The sequence below is a fragment of the Chanos chanos genome, chromosome 10 (genome assembly GCF_902362185.1).
Source record: "Chanos chanos chromosome 10, fChaCha1.1, whole genome shotgun sequence".
Classification (NCBI taxonomy): Eukaryota; Metazoa; Chordata; class Actinopteri; order Gonorynchiformes; family Chanidae; genus Chanos; species Chanos chanos.
In genome coordinates, this window is record NC_044504.1 from 31,939,479 (window position 1) to 31,961,494 (window position 22,016).

General features: G+C 44.0%; 1 protein-coding gene across 1 annotated transcript in view; it reads left to right on the forward strand.

The window, feature by feature from the left end:
* The window catches only part of lmo7a (LIM domain 7a), a 41,223-nt gene extending 19,417 nt beyond the window's left edge, over window positions 1-21,806 (forward strand). The window contains exons 6-35 of the mRNA XM_030787294.1: window positions 5-118; window positions 1,143-1,338; window positions 2,183-2,432; window positions 2,787-3,089; window positions 3,470-3,757; window positions 4,128-4,283; window positions 4,735-5,514; window positions 6,875-6,904; window positions 7,704-7,818; window positions 8,656-8,798; window positions 9,109-9,784; window positions 10,290-10,550; window positions 11,097-11,211; window positions 12,003-12,164; window positions 13,103-13,278; window positions 13,428-13,491; window positions 13,940-13,996; window positions 14,144-14,188; window positions 15,246-15,271; window positions 15,643-15,750; window positions 16,597-16,689; window positions 16,860-17,311; window positions 17,589-17,651; window positions 17,852-17,907; window positions 18,139-18,297; window positions 18,885-19,080; window positions 19,334-19,618; window positions 19,868-19,976; window positions 20,783-20,885; window positions 21,104-21,806. Coding sequence (XP_030643154.1) covers window positions 5-118; window positions 1,143-1,338; window positions 2,183-2,432; window positions 2,787-3,089; window positions 3,470-3,757; window positions 4,128-4,283; window positions 4,735-5,514; window positions 6,875-6,904; window positions 7,704-7,818; window positions 8,656-8,798; window positions 9,109-9,784; window positions 10,290-10,550; window positions 11,097-11,211; window positions 12,003-12,164; window positions 13,103-13,278; window positions 13,428-13,491; window positions 13,940-13,996; window positions 14,144-14,188; window positions 15,246-15,271; window positions 15,643-15,750; window positions 16,597-16,689; window positions 16,860-17,311; window positions 17,589-17,651; window positions 17,852-17,907; window positions 18,139-18,297; window positions 18,885-19,080; window positions 19,334-19,618; window positions 19,868-19,976; window positions 20,783-20,885; window positions 21,104-21,126 — 5,604 coding nt within the window. The 3' untranslated portion in view covers window positions 21,127-21,806. The remainder of the gene's footprint in view (window positions 1-4; window positions 119-1,142; window positions 1,339-2,182; window positions 2,433-2,786; window positions 3,090-3,469; window positions 3,758-4,127; window positions 4,284-4,734; window positions 5,515-6,874; window positions 6,905-7,703; window positions 7,819-8,655; window positions 8,799-9,108; window positions 9,785-10,289; window positions 10,551-11,096; window positions 11,212-12,002; window positions 12,165-13,102; window positions 13,279-13,427; window positions 13,492-13,939; window positions 13,997-14,143; window positions 14,189-15,245; window positions 15,272-15,642; window positions 15,751-16,596; window positions 16,690-16,859; window positions 17,312-17,588; window positions 17,652-17,851; window positions 17,908-18,138; window positions 18,298-18,884; window positions 19,081-19,333; window positions 19,619-19,867; window positions 19,977-20,782; window positions 20,886-21,103) is intronic.
* Window positions 21,807-22,016: the final 210 nt, after the last annotated feature.

Sequence of the window (22,016 nt, forward strand, 5' to 3'; positions counted from 1 at the left end):
CCAGGTTTTGATCACTATATACTGGCTTGGTAGAAAGGCTGAATCGGATCCTTTCTATAATGGACCTTACCTAAACCTGAGGGCATTTGAGGGTTTACTAGACACACCAACATCTAAGGTATCCTTTTTTTTTTTAGGAGAATTCTTGCAAGCTCTGCTATTCAACCCAGTGCTTCTATGTATCATGTTAAGTTAAACGCTTACAGTGTGTGCATTGTTTATAAATTAGCCTTTCACTGAAATGCTCTTTTATATTCAGGGGTTGTTATGTGGCAGTCCTGTCTGATATTCAAAGTATGCTTTTAAGACAGGAACAGATTGTAAGACTTAAGTGAAACCAACTGAGTCATAAGTGATTGGTTCATTCTGCTGTGTTAATCCTGTTTGGTTCAGGACACAGTTGACACATGGTATGCTTTTCTTAGTAATGTCACACCACACCTGGTTTGGTTTCAATCAGCTGATATACAGTAAAAGTTTTCTGGTGGCTTCTCTGTTTTCATCAGCTCTTGAACCATGTATTTGCGAAACACGTGTGTCATTTACCAAAGCAAAATCAAAGTAATTAGCTGATGTTTTTATGAAAAAAGCTATTTAAACACCACCTGACAAGTTAAATTGTGAAACTGTCATTAAGTCTTGCCATGCTATAGCTAGCAAGTCTGTGCATGTTTCATCCTTGGTTGTCAACAGGAAGGCAGGGTCTTTTCATGTATTTAAACATCTTTAACCATTGAATACAGTCCTTGATTAGAGCCCAGGCAAAATGAAAAGATGAGGACTACCATTTACTTGTTCTGCCCCACTCACATGATTCTGAGTAACAAGGAAAAGGAAGATTGACTAATACAGTATGGAGTCGCTATCAAGGAGCCTGTAGACTGACGTGTTAGTGCTGCTGTGTGTGTGTGTGTGTGTGTGTGTGTGTGTGTGTGTGTGTGTGCGTGCATGCGTGTGTGTGTGTGTGTCTGTCTGTCTGTCTGTCTGTCTGTCTGTCTGTCTGGCTGTCTGTCTGTCTGTCTGTCTGTCTGTCTCTTTGCTTGTGGTAAGACACAGCGTGAACTCTGTCTGCCCCCTCTACACCCTGAATGTGTATGCCATTGCGTGCATGTGCGTTGCATTCACCCTCTCACCACTTGCAGGCACTAGAGGATCGCACATTTTCACGTGGAAGCATCGGAGTCAGTGACTCTGGAGACAGTTGGTACTCTGACAGAGAGGAGCTCTTCACACTACGAGCCGGCCACAGGAGAGACGACTCCCCGGACAGTTTAGACTCGCTAGGGTCCAGGACTCATAGCACTTCTTCAGACACCACACTCAAAGGAAGCAGTGAGGGTATGTGCCAGTAACTTGGTTACTGAGATAACATTTTAGTACATACATATATATAAATATTTATTATGTCATTTCTTGTCCTTGGCGTTGAAATAAATGGGTTGTGAATAATAATGATACACCCAAATGACGGCAAGTTTCTCATTTTCTTATCGAAGGTTTAGGCTTAAGTAAGCAAATGTTGAACATGGACTCTGTGCTCAGATTTGTATCGGTAGAGAATTTGTTTGCTGATAAAGCATTTAACTAGGTGTGCGCTCATGTCTTTGTTATATGAGAAAACTTGTCCAGTAGCTCTTGATATTCTTGTTTTCATAAACATGATATTTATGTAATGCTGCTGGACTTGTTGGAAATATGATATGATAATACAATTCTTACTTCTCATAACAAACAATGAGTGCCCCCTAATGGTCATTTTGTGATATTATTTATTCAGAGGGAAGATAAACCTAATGCCACTCTTGTCGTGGACTGCATTTTAACCTTATTATGTTGTGCTATTTGCTGTATTTGTGTAATGCCTGTGAACATAGAAATGCCAAGTGTCTGTATTTCCAAGACTCTCTTAAAGAGTTCTGCTTGCTATCTGAGACCCAGGGTTTATTTTTAGCTGATGAGAGAGTGATGCGATCAACTTGAGCTCTGGACTCTCTCTGTATACACCTCAGTGAGACATTCCTCACCGCTGCAAACCAACCTGCAAATGAGCCTCCCACTTTTTCTCACTGTTACGTTGGCACTAGTCACCCATAAAAAGTTTGTTTGTGTTTTCGGTTGTCTGTTTGAGAGAGAGAGACAGCTTCTTGTTAACCTGGATTCTTCCTTCTTTTCTCTCTTGTAGGTTGTGGCAGTGACCCCGAGGCAGAGCTGGGTTTCAAGATGACGGACAACAAGGACTCCCTTAGCTACCGGCGCTCGCTGGTCGTCACCCCAAAGACCAACACTCAGTTCAACCAGTTCCTGCCTAGCAAGGACAAGGCCTCTGGCTACGTCCCGGCACCGCTGAGGAAGAAACGAGCCGAGCGCAACGAAGACAACCGACGAAGCCTGTCCAGTTTCACGTACACAGATGAGGATGACACAATCAGCAGGTAATGTCAATCTACACCACTGTAGTAGTGTGATGATGTGTCTCTTATGCTCTAGGTGTCCCTGGATGGAACGTTCATCTATTCATGGTACTCATCATCCAAGTTTGTGGATGATCTTCAGAACTTGGATGTTAAGCGAAACTTGCTCGCTCATAAGCTAAGCAGAGGTGTATGTTTTTTTACTGGTTTAATTTCTTTCTCTCTTTGCAAGCTGCTACAGCTTTTCAGTCTGGAAATGCAATGTATCAGGTAGGTAGTAGTAGATGAGGGCTGACTTTTTTGGACTGTTGATGCTCTGTGACTCCCACTGTTGCTGTTGTGCGTTGTGTGAACACTATTGATTGCTGGCCACAGTGTTGATCGGCCGGATTCGGGACTCTCCCCTGCCGACAGGGTGAACTCCCAGAGTTCACAGCCGGCCGCCCACCTGACCTGGGCGTACGAGTACGAGAGCGGGAGCGACTCAGACAATGACCACCCGGATCCCGACCTCGTTCTGGACGACCTCGCTAGCCGTAGATTTCACAGCCCCACCCCCGTAACACCCACCAACTTTTCCGTACCGATGAGCCTAAGGGAGGCTTCTGCTATCCCGCGTGGCACCTGGCCTCAGGTCGCCATCACTAAAGTGCAGCGGCAGACGCTGACTCACTTCAGGTCAGGCACCTGCAAGACCCGTTTGCCCTACTTTCTCAAAGTCAATGCTAATTCCGGCTCCCTCCATTAGCCTGTTTGGTTTTTTTTCTTTTTCTGTTGCTGTGATTTGTTGATTTTCATTTTACATCAGCCTTAGCTGTTTTTTTTTTGTCTGTTTGTTTGGTTGTTTTGGGTTTTTTTTTAATTTCAGTAGTTACAGACATCATGACGATGTCCTCTTCTTTGTTTTGTTTTGGTTTGCTTTGCGGTTGGTTTTGTCTTTGCATTTTAACGTGGTTCGCTCATTTGGAGGCTGCCTGCAGCGCATGCCCTTGTGTTGAATGGTCGTTGCCTGTGTGTGATGACGCTGCCACTCATTCAGTTGGCTGTTTCTCGAGCAGCAACGTGCCATGGCCTCCACAAAGGAAGCCTCCACAGAGGAGGGCCGTATCTGCGGAGGCCTTTATCTGTGATGACTCTGAAGAGGATGACGATGAGTTTGGCGATGCAGACCCTGTCCAGGATGATCTTTACACACGCAAGGTGGGCCTAATACCCCAGCCCTCTTCCAGCGTCCCCTATGACAAATTTCTGCCCAAATTTTGGACACCAGAGGAGGACGCCCATGTACAGAGGATCAAACTGGGCTCTCAGCGCCGCCCCTGGTACAGAAAGATCCAGGGCTTCAGGTCTGTTCAGCACATGAAATCCGAAAACCTAGCCGCCACACTTAAAGAGCATTCAGCCCTAAACGTTAAGAGAACTCTATTCACTACACTCGTACAAAAAATCATTCACTTTGTCACTTATCCACTTCATGGATTATGATAAAATGATCAATTCCAATTTTCATTCTGTGCATGGAATCTGTGTTTTTTTCTGGTTGCTATTTCACTCTGTGCATGTTATATTGAATTCCCCATCCTTACATTCCTACTGTTTGGGCTGCACTGCTAATCTGTCTCTTTGGTGACTGGTTCTGATCTCTGTTTCTCTCTGTCTCTCTCCTCCCTCTGTACTGCTGGTCTTCATCTTCTTCCTCCTCTTCTCCTACTCCAGCCATAAGAAGTCAGGCTCCTCTTCTGACGACTCAGACTGTGATATTAGTCCCTGGGTCTCTGCGTCCTCCCCCTCCCTGTCCCAGTCGGATACCTCACAGTCTCACCCTCACGCATCCAAAGGCACTACTCAACCCTGCCTCCCCACAACTTCTAGGTCCATATCACAGCCTGACATGCATTAGGACTGAGGATCTCCCCTTTGGCTTCCCAATCAGCTTCTCCTCCCATGCTAATCATTGTTCTGGCTAAATTAATGTTTCTTAACACAAAGCGATTTCAGTGATGATCATCATTAGGATGGTTATCATCTCAGTTAAGGACTGTTACATGTATAACTGAATTAATGATAATGATAATATTGTGCCTAATAGCAAGTACTTCAATAAGTCAATGGAAAATGCATTGAGAAGTCATTTACACAACCTTACATTAAAAGCGATTTGAGTTGAAGCAAATCGTCTTGAAATATTACTCTGGCATGTCTCTCGTCTTTGCTGCATTTTTTCACTTGTTCTCTTACATACTTTTCCTGTTCACTTGCATTTTCCTCCTGTTGCATGCTCTGAAATCCCTCTTTGCCTCTCTTTCTTCTCACTCACCTGCAGTCCTCACATGCAGCCACACACAGTTGCTCAGAACAGGGACAAGCCCCTCTGGTTAGAGTGCCCCCCAGAGGGCCGTTTGCCCAGCCCAGACCCCACTGCCGGCCCCAGGCTCGTCAGGTGCGAGAAACGTCCACTTCTGGGGCGGGAACATCCAAACGATCCGTACAACGTTCCGGCAGACATTCTGCCCGACCTGGAGAACGACGACATGTACGCTCGTCGCACGAACGCCTTCCACCCCAGCACGGACCTGGCTCAGCTGAAATACGGCGGCTTCTTGACCCCTCGTTACAGATCAGAGCCCGCCATAAACATCGTCAGGCAGTCTCGTCACAACGAATCCGGTAACCCCGTCTACCCCGACATCGAGAAAGACGATGTGGTATACAGGAAGGTCAATCCGAAGGAAGCACAGCGCCCCCTGTCTGGAGCCCCTGACACATACCATCCCGTTCCCATACCCCAGCCCTGGGCGCTTCCATGCAAACTGCAGGCAAAGCTGCTGTGTCCCCCATGCCCTCCTACCAAAGAGGCAGAACCAGAGAAAAAACACTATGGGAAGGCAGAGGACCACGCGAAGACGGATGACATGTTGCTCAGGAAACTGAGTGCCACGCATATCTGCGGAGCAGGGAGCATTGCCGGGTCAAGCCAGCGTCCAGCTGCTGCCGAGATGGCTCCCAGTGTGCCTTCTTCGTGTAGCGAAGAGGATTTGCTCAAGTGGCAAGCCATCAGAGAGGCCAGCCGCTTAAGACACAAGAAGAGGCTGATGGTGGAGAGGTTAGGTTTCTGAGTGCGTGCAGGCATGCCGCTGTCTTTGTTACTGCCCAGTGTGCCAGGGCTGTGTTCATTCTGTGCCTCTCTCATGCTCATATAATGTGTGAACTCACACTGGTGATGAAAAAACCAAATACGCGTGTCTCATACTGGAGTGCCTTTGATCGCATGTCTCTGTGCACCTCAGGTGGATGATGGGAGATGTAGTTGCAGAATAAAACGTATGCCTTAATGCCGCAACCTCCCTTTGAACATTTATATCCGTCAGGTACCTCCAGAAAGAACTTACTAACCATTTGAACTCCTCACACAGGGCTGTACGCAAAGACGTAAACTAACTTTTTTTCATCCTGTAAATAACATGTAAGAGAGGATAAACAAGTAGTAGTTTCTGAGTGTATGTATTTATTTAAATATTTATTTCGGATTCAAAGTTTTATATGAATTCCATAAACTAGTATCTAATGATTTAGTGTTGGTAACTTATTTTACAGTGTTATGAAAGATGCAAAACCACAGCAATGTGAAAAATGCATGAACATTTTCATTAGTTCCTTTAAATACTTTTTTTTTTTTTCTGGCTTTTGGCTCTAATGATCGAGTTTGCGTGTGAATTGCATTGTACCTGTTATTAATAAAAACCATTGATTGAAAGCATTTGTGACCAACGCATCTGAGGTAAATGACCCATTCACATCACATTCAGTCAGTCATTCAGACAGCTTGCTTTTTTTCTCACGTCAGCAACCTCACATAGACTTGGAAAGTTGGGAGTGTGCTGAACAAACCTGTGTAAGATTATTCAAACGTGAGATAATGTCCATAAATAACACTGACTGGAATCCACCATTTACAAGTTTTGGGCTCCAATCTGCTTTGGCTACAAATTCCACATCGCTATGTGATCTAGTTAAAGCTGTAGCCTGTGCTGTTGTGTCCACAGGAGCCCCTTAAAACATACTTCAAATGTAAAGCAGAGCATTTTACTCCATGTGAGTTCCGGCAACAGCATAGTATTGAGGCATTGTGTCACTTTGACTGGTCCGGAGCTCCTCCAATTTCTGGACATCATTATACCTTTCACATATCCTGAAGTGCTTGTATTATGTTCACACACTTCTCCAACTTCACAGCAGGGGCCGGGACACATGATGCCTGCCTTCCAGCAACACCCCGGCTCAGCCCCATAAATCTGATAGTTTCTCTCTTTGCCAAGAGGCAATAAGCTACATTGAACTTGTGGTTGTTAAGCACTTTATGTTTGATTTTTTTTGTCCTCCCAACATCACCTGTGTGTAGATCTATTTGTGAAAGTGCCCGTGTGTGACTTGGTTTGTGTGTGGTTCTGTTTTGGTCCCCCTAGACTACAGCAAAAGGAATCTGATAGTGACGGGTGAGTTGACTTCTGATTCAGGAATGTGTTTTTCGCTCAGTTCTGTAGCTGAACACAGCTGCCTGCTCCTTTGTGTTTCTCTGCGCGTTTGCTGAAACACTAAATGCTGACACTCACATTGCTTTGATTCCACTGGACAGTAGTCCAGCTCTTTTGACTGCAAAACAAAGTGGAGTCAACAGATACGCACAATACTGGGTAATGTACCCATACATTAGCATCCCTCTGTGAAGAAGTCAGGGGCCTCTCCTGAACTCTGGAGTTATTCTTAGCTTGTTTACGGTCATTAGTGATGCTGTACAGTGATAGTTCATACAAACGGGTAAGTTCTCATAAGGTCAAATGGGTAAATGATCAAACAATGTGAGCAAATGGGATTTTTTTGCATACTAATGCTTGGACCTTAGTTGTATTTGGCATGCAAAAGCTGTCTAGCAGACTAACCACGCCCACCAAAAAGCTTTCTCTACTAACCTCTTACTGTGTGCCTTTTTTTCAGGTATTTACTCACTTGTTTGCTTGGTTGTGGAAAGTGTTTAAAAGGGCTAATATTTGTGCATGGTTTGATATTTGAACATTTTTGAACATGGTGTGATGCTGAGAGGTGTGGACAAACCAGACGGCTAATATTCATTGGCCGGTCGAATGCGTTATCCTCACTCAGCTCAGCTCAGCTGATGCATTTTTATTTTATTCCATCTTCATAAAGGCATGGGTTTTTTTTTGTTTATTTGATATTTGTTTGATATTTTCATTCCATTTCATATGATGCTGATCGTATTAAAACTTTGGTCTACAGGAGCAAGTCAATGAGTGATATCTCTGTGGATCCTGCAGTCTCGAAAGAGGTGCGCTATGAAGAACTGCAGAAATTGCGCAGCCAGCTGAAAGAGAGCGAAGACAAGTGGCAGGATGTGAGTATTAACTGTTTTGTTTGGGGTTTTTTCACATAGCAGGGATGAGCATTCCCTTCTCCTGGAGGGCTGGAGGGTATGTCGGTTTGTGGTGCATAAACACAACTGGGTTAGGTAATAAAGCTCCAGGGAAACCTCTGAAAGTGAAAAACAGGTGTGTGTCACACTATAGCTCTAACACAGCCCTGTATGAGCATGGCACTGTAGGTATAAGATTACCTCACCTTAACCTAGACTATATCTCCATTACAGATTAGCCTTGTACAAACAGCTTTAAGACATCGGTTTGATTATCTTCTATGTCGTGCTTATGTAGGTTTTGTGATAAACCAGCTTGTTTTACTCCTTTAGCTAAGGAGATTTCTTGCATTTTTTTTCAAGATGCAAAGTGCGACGAGACAAGCAGCCAATGGCAAGAGCGGCACAGGCTCTTGGCCATGGACGTGCTTTATTCAAAGAAGAATTCAGAAACGTGCATAATTACTACCTCTTAGCCAATTACGCGTTATGACTTAGAGGTTAATGTACATCTGTTGATAAAGCCCCAGAGCTTTGCTGCTGATTGTCTGAATATGAAAATGTGTGGTGAGTGTAAGTCCTGCGCAGGACTCCTTCTCAATACAGCATTTAGGTCACATACGGGCCCCTAATGCACTGGGGACAGGAGCCGGGTGGAGCCACTCACACAAATAGGCCACCTTCAAATGTAGTCCTCTGTCTCTGTACCTCTCTCTCATTTTCTCCGTGTCTCTCCGGTGCCTGCTTTCAGCCGTGTCTGTGAGTGAGTGTCTAAGTTATGATTATGGAGCCTGAGCTGTACTGTCTTTTCTCCTGCAGGATCTCACAAAGTGGAAGAACAGACGCAAGAGTGTTAACTCTGATATTATGAAGAAAAAAGAGGAGAGAGAGCATATTGAAGTTCTTACCAGTGGCAGCAGTGCCAGAAAATCCAAAACCTTTAAGGAGATGCAAGAAGAGAGGTAAAGAGTACCTGTGTATAAGTCTTGTGTGTGCCTGCTTTTGTTATTTAGGTTGTTTAGTGTCCGTGTGTTTTTTTTTCCCCTCGTTCTCCATCTGACCTCTTTTGTGTCACCTGTTTGCCTTTTGTTTAGCAAAGCAATAGTTACACGTTCCGCAAAGCAAATGATTCTTGCTGAGACACAGTTATGAATCTGTGCAAGTGCTGATACGCTTGTGATAGAAAGGCTGTGCCACTCTGTCTAAGTGTCGTTCAGCTCCGTGTGAAAGTGTAACCCAATAGCTGTTCACACCCACTTTCCCTTTTTGCAGAGAGAGCCGAGATAAAGGCAGCTTCAAGAGCCGCTACAGTGCTTTCTCCACCTCCGAAGACCACGAAGATGTCTTCAGTGAACCAGCATCCAGGACCAGGGGTCTACCAGCCCGCAGCTACACCATAGACAGCCCCTATACGCCCAATGACAGATCCACGGTCTCTCCCGTGCCTCCTGTGAAGAAGGAGGAGCCTAAGTCTGGCAGCCTATCAGAAGACCAAGAGGATTTTCCAGTTAAAGCTGGCCGTAGCAGCCCACACAGTCCAGTTAATACGAGTGTCACCACCAGCAAAAGTTTAGACAGCCAGACCAGCGACACTACTGTCATCAGCAGTCGTACCCAGGGTGGCAGCTCATTCAAGACCAGTGTCACCAGCAGGAGTAGTCTAGATGAGCCCACCAGCACCAGTAAACCAATGGAGAACTCCGCCAGCTACAGCAGCACTGTGTCTGAGTCCAAGCGTCCCTCTGGGTGGCTAATTGACGACCAGAGCCAGGGTTCTTTCCACAAGCATAATTCAGTGGAGGCGATGCAACCTAGCACGGCTCGGGTTTCTGCCTCCCTCCCCAGGACCTTCCAGAGAACAGAGAGTGGCCGGCTCCCCACCGTAGTCATGCCCAAGCCCTTTGGTACTCAGTCCACACGGGTGTCTTCCTTGCCCAGAGCCTTCATGGTAAGGTTTTGGTAACAAACATGGAGCTGTTTGTTTAAAAAGCTGTTTGTGAAAGAGTTAAGGCAGAGGGGCCACATTGCTGCAGTGTGTGTTCTAGCTGTAAGCCTATTGTTACCTGTTTGGGTGGACTCTGTTTACAGTCCCTGTCTGATCTGTTTACGGCTCATATAAATTATGAATCACCCTAATCCAGTTACTCCGCTGGAGTAAAGCCACGGGGTTGAGAGCTGGTCTCTTTTTTGCCACTTTACTACATCTTTTCCTACAGATATTCAGGCCACGTCAGCTTAACACGTCTATATCACAGAGAAGCTATTTGATTTTACCTGTTTAAATTTGTGCTTAAGAAGAACCACGATCACGATTTGCAACAGAATAACCACTCAGAATTCAGGACCTTGTGTAATTCTTTTATGAATCCCAGATGTACAGTGTATCCTTTGAGGCTTTGGTTTCCATAGTCATTTCTTTCGATAAGACTTGTTCTCCTACCTGATATGTGCAGATGGAGGACAAGCGCCTCAACGGCGATCCGGAGAGCTCGAGGAAAACAACGATTCCAAGCCGCTACGCCCAGTTCGTGACAGAAGACGAGGCTCGCTCCTACTCTGGCTCGGCGCAGAGCAGTAATGAAGACGAGGACGATGAGGAAGATGCGACCGAGGTGTCAAACATACAAAACCCCTATCTAGTCCCCAGGGCCAGTAGTGTGTCCCCCCAGCCCAAACCTGCCTCCCCACTTGGCCATGTCAGTGACACAAAGCAGGTGAGTGTGTTGAGAGTTTTACATACTCAGACATTATTCAACGCCAGCGATTCCACTATTTATGCATGTGCCTTAGTGAACAAAATGTTCCTACCCCTTGCAAATCTTCACACCCTTGTTTCTCACATTAGCAATGTCAAAGTTCTGCAGTCTGTATTTTGTATGAATGACAGTTCCGGGTAATTTAAAGTGAGGATACTGAGGCATGTGAGACTCGATTTAGGCTGTTGGCAGCTTGTTCTTATTTATCTCTTATGCTTGTACACTGTTTTGAAATGGATGATTTATGGTTAAATGAAGCAATGCTGATAGTCCTAATGATTATCCTCTGACTGACTATTTATTTCTGCCTCTGTTTCTACACCTTTCCAGCGCGTTACTTTCTTAATCATATCCAGTATTTAGTCTGAACTTTCATGAGGGTTAACGTTTTTGGATATCCTTCCCTTATTTGACTTCCCTTATTTCCCTTTCATGCCTTGATGATCCATTAGGTTACCGGAAATATCAGATGTCTTACGCTGTTCTTTCTGTGCCTTCCAGGAGGAAGATTACAGTGACATGCGGATCAGTTTAAATCAGAAACCCAACAGCAGTCGAGACTTTGGCTTCCAGACCGACTGGGATTCCACAGGAGTCCGTGTCAAATCCATACAACAAGGTACAGCCTCCTGTAAACAGATTCACAGTTAACAGTGAAGTAAGGTTTAATGATTAATGTAGAGAAAACTGGACGACAGCCATAATATCTTAACCTTGACTTCACCACTGGATGTGCACAAGTGACTAGCAATATCTCCAGGATGTGTGATATTTGCTGCATTACGTTCCAGCGTCACAGTCGCATGTGGAATAATTGGATGCATGTTACAGACTGTGCTCACAGCTTCACAGCCTGCAAATAGAATACATCTCTAAAGCTCTTGCCAAGGCTATATAGGACAAACTTTTTCTAGGTCATATCAGACAAGCAACCCATCAAAATAACACACAGTCACCGGGTACTCGCAGGAGAGCAAATAATGGGGTCCAAGTGATTGTACACTGCATACCCTAGTGTGTTTTTCAGTGGTGGTGAGGGGGACAAACAGGGCTGTGACAGTTATTTTCAGTGACGCTGATCTGAATTGTTTAGGACTCGATATTCTTATATTCTCATTCATATGGTCTTCTTTCAAAGTGTACGTGTACTAATGCTGTAAATCAAAATATTTTTAACATTCTCCGTATGCAGTTTATGATCACTTTGAAGGAGTATCCAGTTGCAATAGCGCACTTGCTGGTCCGAATGATATAAAGATCAGTGACCTCTTTTTAATTTGTGACCTGTCACAAATTAAAGAACAAATTGTACCCACCAGTCCATGCTGCATACACCATTACATGCTGGAATAGACATCAGTTGTGCGTGTGTGTGTGTGTGTGTGTGTGTGTGTGTGTGTGTGTGTGTAGGCAGTCCAGCAGAGATGTACCAGATGCGGGTGGGCGATGAGGTTTTAAGTGTGAATGGGCACAGGGTGGCAGACATGAGCTATGCACAGTGGAAGAACAGCATGAAGGAGGCTCTGGAGCAGGGCAGTCTGATCATGGACGTTCGCAGGCACGGCGTGAACAGTAAGTCCTCCGTGGGTGGTCAGCGCCGTGCTTTTAGACCCGCGTTAATAGAATCTCCAGCAGTGTGCCCTGTCAAGACCTGCTTCTTCTAACATAATAACCACCCACAGAACAGCAAAGTCAACTGGTCTGAAAGCCAAGGTTTTTTTTTTTTCAGTTTCCCTATCCTTGGTGGTCCTTTGGGTTATTTTGGGTGTCTTTCCGTCTGTCTCTTTATGTATCTGTTTATAATTCTCTGTTTTGGTCTCACTAACTATTTGTCTTTTGTTTTATTTTTGAAGTGTCTGTGTTCTTATACATGTGGACTATACAGTGTTAACCCAGTGTCTCAGACACATGGTGAATGTGAATGGTAATATTTGCAGTGTTTACTGACAAGCTGAGAGCATTTGGCAAAACAGTCCATGGATTAAAATATATTTATCATCTTTAAGCTGCTCTCGTTTTGCCCACGGCAATCTCTCTGGCTGGAAACCGTTTTTGATGCAGGGCAGCACTATTTGACATGTAATGATACGTTCTGGCTTGTCAGTAAACCTGGGGGGGTGTTCCAGAAAGCGGGTTGAGTTAGTTAACTCAGAGAAAGTAGTAAACCTCCTAATAGAAGAGCCCGATGGCTTCGTTTTGCTAGGAGAATGAAGCCGTAAGGCTCTTCTATTGGAAGGTTTACTACTTTCTCTGAATGAACTAACTCTGAGTTTTCACTAAACCCACTTTCTAGAATACCCCCCCTGGTGTCTAGAGCTCAATGGTAGACATGCATGGCAAGGGAAGGTGGTCTGTCTGTTGTCCCCACTTTTTTTCAACGTAACCCTCTTTCTACACCTTTTTTTTTTTTTTTCATCGTTGACCCATAAATACAGCTCTGTAGCCGTTATGAGCGCTGCTAATTCTTTGTTTTTAAAACTGATTCTGTACCGTGGACAATCAACAATCAGACTGGGGCAGAGACCTACCTTCCCTACCATTTAAAAGCCATAAGACCATCAATTTGACCAGTATGGATCCCTTAGGTTCTCCTGAGCCATTCTTCAATACCAACCTGGACTTCACCTCCAACACGGGCCTGAGTACTACAATGAAAACCGTGGACACCAGCTCCAAGCCTGTTAATGTGAGCATACAAAATAGTCAAGAGATTTAATGGTGCATTTAAACAGTCGTTATTTTAACAGATACATGAATTGAACCTATTTTTTGTGTTTTGTGAATCATTCTTCTGTATGTATGTTAATTGAATACTGCTTGTGTTTGATTTGGTAGAATCTGGGCTCTAATGGCATGAATGGTGGTTACCATCACGAACCTGTGACTATGAGGAATAAAGGTAAAGATCGCTGTTGAAATACAGTCTGCATTAACATGAATGAAAAAAACAGAGATGTTGCCCTCTTTCACGCCTGAACTGGGCTATTCATTAAAGTGAATGTCTGATGTGCAGATAATGAATGATAAACATTTTCTTTTTAGAGTTGCATAAAGAAACTGTGTGTGTTTTGTGTGTATGTGTGTGTGTGTGTGTGAGTGAGTGTGTGTATGCTGTGTGTGATAAGCATTTTTACATTAACTTATGACATCAACAATGTTTTCCATATTTTGCTAACAGATTTTTTAAAGGTCTAACAAAGCTACCTACTGTAGTTATGTACATACTATGCTGTAATATAGTCATGTCAAAAATGTGAAAAGATTGATTTATTGTATTCCAGGATAAACTGGACTCCATGCTTCTTTCAGTGTCCAAATAAGTTCACGTCTCTTTATCTCCCATGTAGCATCAGAATCCATTTCTTTGAGAAACTTAAAAAGGCGATCAGAGTTTTTTGAACAAGGTAAAAGAGCAGTCCCAGTTAGCCGCTGCGGTACTGCTGCGGTCAAGCTTCTGTGTTTCTGGCCTCAGGCCTCCGCCATGCCATCCTGTCTCTCTCTCTCTCTCCTGCCCAGTAGAACCGCTCATGACCCATCTGCTTTTCCCTCAGGCTCAGCAGGGTCAATTACGATCAATTCGCTGGTCTACCTTTGTGGTAAACGGGGTTGAGTGTGCTGTGTCCACCTCCACCTCCAGCCACTGACATGCTATTTGAAGTGGCCTACAGAACACACTTGGGAAAAGAAATATTCAGAGTGTGCATCTATATAATTAATAACAGTCAGTAGATCACACAGCACAGTAACCCTACATCTGCTCCGTATTCAGTTAACGGATGAGTTGCCACAAGAAATGCAGTCGACTATTCTAGTGAAATATTGGTTGATCAGTAAAAATATGAAAGTTGAGGTGGATTTAGTAGTTAAACCTCATACATTTTTTTTTTCATTTTTCGCTCTGAAGGCTCTACAAGACTGCATGTCAAAAGCTGTACCAACACACTAAACTCCAAAAGGCCCTTTAGAGTTTTGCGTCAGAGAGATAATTATTTTTCTGATATCAAAGATGTTTTATCTGCTCTGAGCGGGAGCGTAGGGGTTGTTTTCATGCCCTTAGCATGACCTGTTTTTAGCCCTTAATATTCTTGCAAAGTGGCAGCCCAAGGGAAAGCTCTTAGCCAACACTTGGGTTACAGTTTATTCTGGCCTTTACTCTGCTAGTGCTGGTCCAGCCGAATAAGTGTGACGTGTGTGTCTTAGTGTGTTGGTATGGTATCCAAGTTGTACACAGTGTTTTTCTCCCTTTGCATGCAAGGTTTGCCATGACTCAGTGGTGCTTGGACTTACTAATTAGGCAGTCTTTTTGCATGTGCCAAATATGCATGTGGTGATTTGTTATGTTTTGGCTTTTTTTTTCTTTTTTTTTGCAGTCTTTGCATGTGGCTGCTGTTTTACGAAGCTGTTAAGTGCAGCATGTTGAAGTGTTTGGAGTGGTGAACAGATATGCAATAATACCCTGTCGCTCATCTAGAAAAATAGTCATGTGATGTAAATTTAATGGCAAAACATTCCATTTCAAAGTATTTAAAATAGTTCCATGTCTTTTGAACTGAGGTGGCATTATTAAATTTGTGGTATTTTTTGCTTTACGTCAAAATCATTCTCTCGAGTTAATGACAGGTACAATAATTCTGATTTGAATTTCATTTGCAGGCGGCTCTGAAACTCCACTATTAGATGTAAGTGATCTTATGTATTTTATAAATAGACAGACTATATTCTTGGTTATACGCTGAGAATTTTACATACATACATTGTACATAAGCCCTCAGTTGTCTGATTTCTTGTTTATTAAATTGAATATTGAAAAGTTATATTAGTCTTCGAGAGATAGACCTTTTGCATCTTTTGATCACTCTGTTAGAAAAAAGGGTTGTTTCCAAGATCATTTACAAATGAAAACAGACCATTTGAGTATTGTACAGCGAGCTGCTTTCTGTCACTAAATCCAAAGATCCGTTCTGTGTTGTACGACGAGCGGTTTGCTGCGTTTTGTGGTCAACCATTCCACACATGGAAAAACATGACCTGCTGTATCTCTTACTGGTAGGTTCCAGTCCCCTCCCTCTCGTCCTCCTCCAACCGCTGGTCCTGGGACGTAGAGCAGGAGCGCATAAGACAAGAGAAATGGCAGAAAGAGCAAGAGCGTTTGCTACAGGTACATACAGAGTCACACACAAAGAACAAAAGCATTTATTTGTGTTTTCTACTATCTAGATTATTCAATCCATTTCCCCAGGCTAAGTGTGAGAATAGCTCAAAGTTGTGGTGCATGGGTCTATCTGAAGAACTGATTGGGCCTGATATCTCTATCTGTTGTACATCTAGCCTATTCTTTATAATAAGTTGAATCCAGTTAAAATCCAGCTATATATGTCTATTTTATGTGCATGCCTGCGTGTGTGTGAGTGGGTGTGTGCGTGCGTGTGTGTGTGTGTGTGTGTGTGTGTGTGAGTGTGTGTGTGTGTTTAAGTGTGTGCGCATGTGTGCATGTGTGTGTTTGTGTGTGTGTATGTGTGTGTGTGTGTATGTGTGTGTGTGTGTGTGTGTGTGTGCATGTGTGTGTGTGTGTGTGCGTGTGTGTGTGTGTGTGTGTGTGAGTGTGTGTATGTATGTGAGTGCCTGCTTTCATTGTACATAGTGCATCTTCAGCTGAATATCCTACATCGTACATGCATCCCACACAGTACCACAGTCTGCTGATTTCCATATATGCTGTAATAATTTTTTTACTGAAGTGTCCAAAAATGAAATGCCGGCTATAAGAGCAGACATTGGCTATTTTAGGGATACACCAATGGACAACACCCATATAATCCTCTAAATATGGAATTGAAAAAAAGAAAGACAAGAGACAAAGGTTTCCTCATTTCAGTTTCATCTCCAATCGTAAATGGGGGTTGTCATGTCAAAAAGGCTCTTGGCATACACATCACTGCTCTTGGCTGCAGTGCATAAACCTGTTTTGCCATGGTACATGATTTTGTGTGTGTGGTTCTTACAGGAGAAGTACAAGCGAGATCAGGAGAAATTAGAGGAAGAGTTTAAGAGAGACCAGCAGGCGGCAGCACAGGAGAATTTTAAGTATCGCAGTGAGGTCAGTGCATGAGTGGTCTGTATTTATCAATCTGCACTCTACACTTTACCGAACTCACATAAACACCTAAGATGTGACAGTTAACATACAGATAAATAAAATATTTGACACATTTGGTATTGATCTTATTTAATATTTATTTTGTATTACCCTCCTTGGCTCATGATTAGGAGAAGAAGACCCTGGAACTGGACAGTCGTAGCATCAGCCCTCACTCTCCTCTGTCTCCCTTGAGTGAACCCACACCTCCCTGGGAGGACCACGAACAGGAGATGGCCAGACTCGCTCAGCAGCAGGAAGAGGAGATGAGGAGGAAAGAGGAGGAGAAACAGCGTCTGGAAGAAGAGAGGAGAAAGAGGGAAGAGGAGGAACACAAACGTCAGGAGGAGGAGAGGAGAAGGAGAGAGGAGGAGAGACTGCGTCTGGAAGAAGAGAGGAGAATGAGAGAGGAGCTGGAGCGCCTGGAAGAGGAAAGGAGACAGAGGGAGGAGGAGGAGGAGCGCAAGCGTCAGGAGGAGATGAGGAGGAGGAGAGAGGAGGAAGCAGAGAGACTGCAAAGGAAAAAAGAGGAGGAGGAGCGGAGACAACAGGAAGAGTGGGAAAGAGAACAGCAACAAAGGAGGTGAGACCTCACCCTCAGCTCCCAAGAGAACTGTAAATGTCCCTTTTTGTCATGGTCTGTGTGTAACCCCCGGTACTAGCATGGCTACCTCGCCACATTAACACTGTCCTAAAATTAGGGTATAATAAATATGACGTACCTAACAAGTTAAAAAAAAAAAAGTCTGCTCTGTGTTGTAATACACACATTAATACATTAACAGTCCTGCTAACCTGTGTCTCATGTGCATTGTGTGTGCTGTTAACATGTGCTCCCTTGTACCGCTTCTACTGATTAGCTACAATCACATGGACTCCTATGAGTATGTCAGCATGAATCCAGATCTGTCATACTCACACAGGTCAGTACAGCTGCACTTGCTGTTTTTATCTTTTTAATCTTTTCAGTTGTAAAAGATCAAACCAGTAAAGTGCAACTTGTGACACTCCACATAAACCCTCAGCCTCCACTTCCATTAACATGTCGGTCCTCTGAGTCCTGCCTGCGGCCTCAGTCATTTTCACCCGCCTTTGCGTGAACCCTTTTTGCTTTTCTCTGCAGGGTTATGTCCAAATCCACCCCAGAGCTTGACGAGGCTGAGAAAGCAGACCATAAAGGTTAGTTCATCGCTCCCTTTTTTTTTTTTTTACCCGTTTTCCTATTTAAATCTCATTTCGCAGGACCGACGCCACAGAAAGAGGTACATGTCATTAAATGCCTCTCTGTACAATGAGAGCAGGAGGGGCACGCTGCCCGAGTAAGTCCGTCCACAGTCTAAAGAAGAGGAGGCTGTGTGTGCATGGGCTGAGGAGGAGTAGCTTTAGATCATGTGTGTTGTGTGGATGTAGGGGCGCACAGCAGACACAGGGGTATGGCAGACTGGCTCCTGGAGGAGGAGCTGAAGAGGAAGAGAAACCGCGAGATCCTGAGGCAGCAGGCTGCGTCGGAGCTCGAGGCAGAGAGGAGGAACATCCTCCATGCCATGAAATATAGAGACCCAGAGAGAGGTTGGCCTCGGACCCCCAACCCCCCCCCACCCCCACCCCCCGCTGCCGCCGCCACCGCTAATCAAGCAACTCAGCCCTCAGCCTTCATCCCCCTCAGGCTGCCAAATTCATATTAGCCAATCGCAGTTTTCAGAAACCAAACCAGTTCAATCAAATCCTTACCGCACGTCTGTGATATTTAAGAGAGATTTATGGATGACGCTAAATCGAATTGAATAGATTCACGTCGAATTTCTTTGATTCAAATCCAAATTCAGACTCATCAGCATGCCAGTATAATATATATTTTAAACAGTTGTATGTGGTGCACAGATGTATACTACTAATCCAGACACACTAAGGAGCAGTCTGAATTTAATTCTAAAATTTGTCCAGCCGGCTGTTTAGTGAATTAAACCACGCCCACCACTGTCTAAAATTCTCCTTTCATTGGATCCAGCAGTAAGTGGTGGTCTGTTTAGGGCATTAAACCACACCCACCACTGTCTAAAATTCTCCTTTTATTGGACCCCGCAGTAAGTGGTGGTCTGTTTAGGGAATTAAACCACGCCCACCACTGTCTAAAATTCTCTTCTCATTGGATTCAGTAGTGACTGGTGGTCTGAAGGATGCCTCTCAAAAGAAAAACCAACCGCTGTCTCAGGCCGAGCTGGAAAGGCAGCAGATCATACAGGAGATGAAGAAGAAGACGTCTCTGCATAAAGACAGCAGCTGGATCCGTCAGCCCAGTCCCAGCAGTGTTACCAGCAAGAAGCCTGTCAGCCTGATCGAGCCCCTTCGAAGGTCAGAGCAATGAGTTTTCATCACGTCAGGAACATCTGTGAAATTTTATGTCCGAAAAATTTAAATAGCTCATGTCTAGCGTAACTCTTAATCGTCAAATACTTAAACAGCTAATGCTGTTTAAAAAATGTGCTTGGATTAACTGCAGATTTACTAATGATGCCGTATAACTAAGTGTGCAATAACTATTAAAGTAACAGAGGTTACTTTAAGCTTTGAGCACTAACGCTGACTCCGCTCACCTGGCTCACAGAGGTGAGTCTCTGGACAACCTTGACTCGACGCGCCATTCCTCCTGGAGGTCATCGTGGACTCCAGGGAGCACCTCCTCTATCCCGGACTACAGCCGGCCACACTCCGCACTCTCCAGTTCTACGTCATACAGGGGCAGCCGCCCAGGGTCCGCCACCCTGCCGGCCTCACAGTCCATGAGCTCCCTTAGGCAGTACCCATCCAGCCCCACCACCCCAAACCCACAGTATCCCCTCAGCAAAGAGGCAGGCCTGTCTGACCCTCATCAGTCCTCACAGCGCAACAGGTACCCCCCTCCCCCCAACACCAGCCTCCTTTTCAGTCTCCCAACTCCAACATAGCTGCATTCATTGTGTGTAGTCTTCTACCTTTAATGTTATTCCAGTTTGTTTTCAGCTGCTGTGTATGTGTGTGTGTGTGGGTACTCTATACCATGTCCACAGAGGCTGGTTAAAAGCCAGGCCACTGTCCAATGTGGATGTGCTCTCATCTGCACTCAGCACTCAGGTCATCGTGTCTACATTCTGTAATTTAGGTCAGTCAGTGGCAGGAAAATCTGTACATACTGTGATTCACCACTGGGCAAAGGAGCGGCCATGATCATCGAGTCCCTGGGACTCTGTTATCATTTGCATTGCTTTAAGGTGAGAGTTTGGAGATGCAACCCCCTGCACAGAGATCAGGTGCAGCCCATCTGCGCCGGTGACTAACCTAGTCTGTCCTGCGTGTCTTTACATTAATCCAAATCAGCCACCCCATCCTGAGATGCCGCTTGGTAAAATCAAACCATGGAGACAGAACCCAAATTCTAAACTCAGCCGTGCAATGAACAGCATTATCTGATAACGTGTGGTAGGCTATGCCAAATATGTTATTTCATTTTCATGGAGTATGTGTGAAAGTCAGCATGGAAAAAATAACTCTACATTTTGAAAGGACAGCCACTGAGATGGAATATTGCTGGTCTTGTCTCCATGGTTGCAACTGTATAGTGGGAAGTCTGACTATATTGGTGCCAAACAATCTCCTGTCAACAAAATGCAAAACTTTGTGTACATTCACTCATCAGTCCAATCACATCAACTGCACATGTCCGATCTGATGTCAGTCATTCCTTGGGTGTACGCAATCACGTTGGATTTTCCAACATTTCATCCACAGCATCTATGCTTGGGCTGTCATGTATGTTCCTCTTGTATGGTCTTCTCATTTCTGTCTGTTTCTTCTGGTCCTGTCGGCTGTTGGGTTTTCATCTCTGTTCTAGTCTCGATCTTAACACCCGGAAATCAAGACTACCTCTGTGCTTATACCTCTCATGGCATTGTATGGTGACTCATTTGATCTAGCAGTCAGAGAATGGCTCTCTGTTGACGTCGAGGTGAGTCTATTTTGACATTGTACATAACGTTCTTCTCCTCTAAATCCGTGTCCCTTTTGGCTCTTATTCCAGTGCGTTGAGTGCAGATCTGACCTCGGAGGGTCAGAAGCTGGGGCGGAAGTCAGAATACGAAACAGACAGCTCTACTGTAACTCCTGCTATATTCGATGCAAAGGTGAGCAGAACATTTCTTGCACAACGTATTCATTTTTTCTCCAGAGCTTTGCCTCTTCCGTTTATAAACACATTATGGCAAATCGTTCAGTGTGATGTCGAAGGGTAATAGTTAATTGATTTAATTGATTGCATGATGAAAGATTGTGCATGGTTAATTATTGTGTTTGACTCTGCTTCATTAATCATATTTTTTTCTCTGTCTCTCTCTCTCTCTAGCTGGCCAGCCCACCTCCATGTGAACTCAGTGTGTTACAGCAGATTAAGGAAGAAAATCCAATGGACAAAGAACCGTAAACACTCCGATAATGGCCAACCACATTTGTTGTGAACTCTGGGTGATTTTGCCAGCCTTGATTATTCAATGACCTTTTATTCTTCCTTTTTACTTGAGTGAGGGTGAGATCAATAAGGTAATTTGTTTATATGAAAGTATTATTAATTGCTTGTACAGAGTATAAGGGATATGCATGTACCTACAAGTTAGTAAAATGTTGCAAAAAAAAAAAAAATTTCAAGCGGTTTTTATTCTTCCTCTGTAATGAAAAAATCTTGATTTTGGCGGTTTAGACAGATATGTGGTGCGTCTTGAAAGTGTTCATAGTAGACTGATAGAAGTGTCTGTTTAACTAAGTGTCTGCTCCAGTCTTTTGCTATGAACTGGTTTGTTGTCAAAGATGTGTCATTTTACTTTATCATTGTGCCTTTTTGTTTGTGATGGGGAAATGATTGAGGAGATATACATTTAAACATATATTTAAAATTGGCATGGTTGGTAGGAAGCACTTAAGAACTCTTTTTCTTACTAATAGAATTCATTTTATGCATCTGAGCAATAAAGATTTCTGCTGAAGAGAAAGAAATTCTGTATGGTTATGGAACAAAGCTAACTGTGTTCAACAATGTTTGTAAATAAAAAGACCAAACAAATCCTGCGACTTTCTCTTGATTGAATTTTACAGCACTACCATTATCCACACTGAGACAACAACTCTGTAAAGACCTCCGTCTTTGAGCAAGTGACTTGTGTTCCTCTGTAGAACTACGGAGGCAATGGATGCATGACAATGAATTCACGAGGGATATGTTTCCCAAGAACTGCATCTCATTCATTTATATCAAAATGTATCTG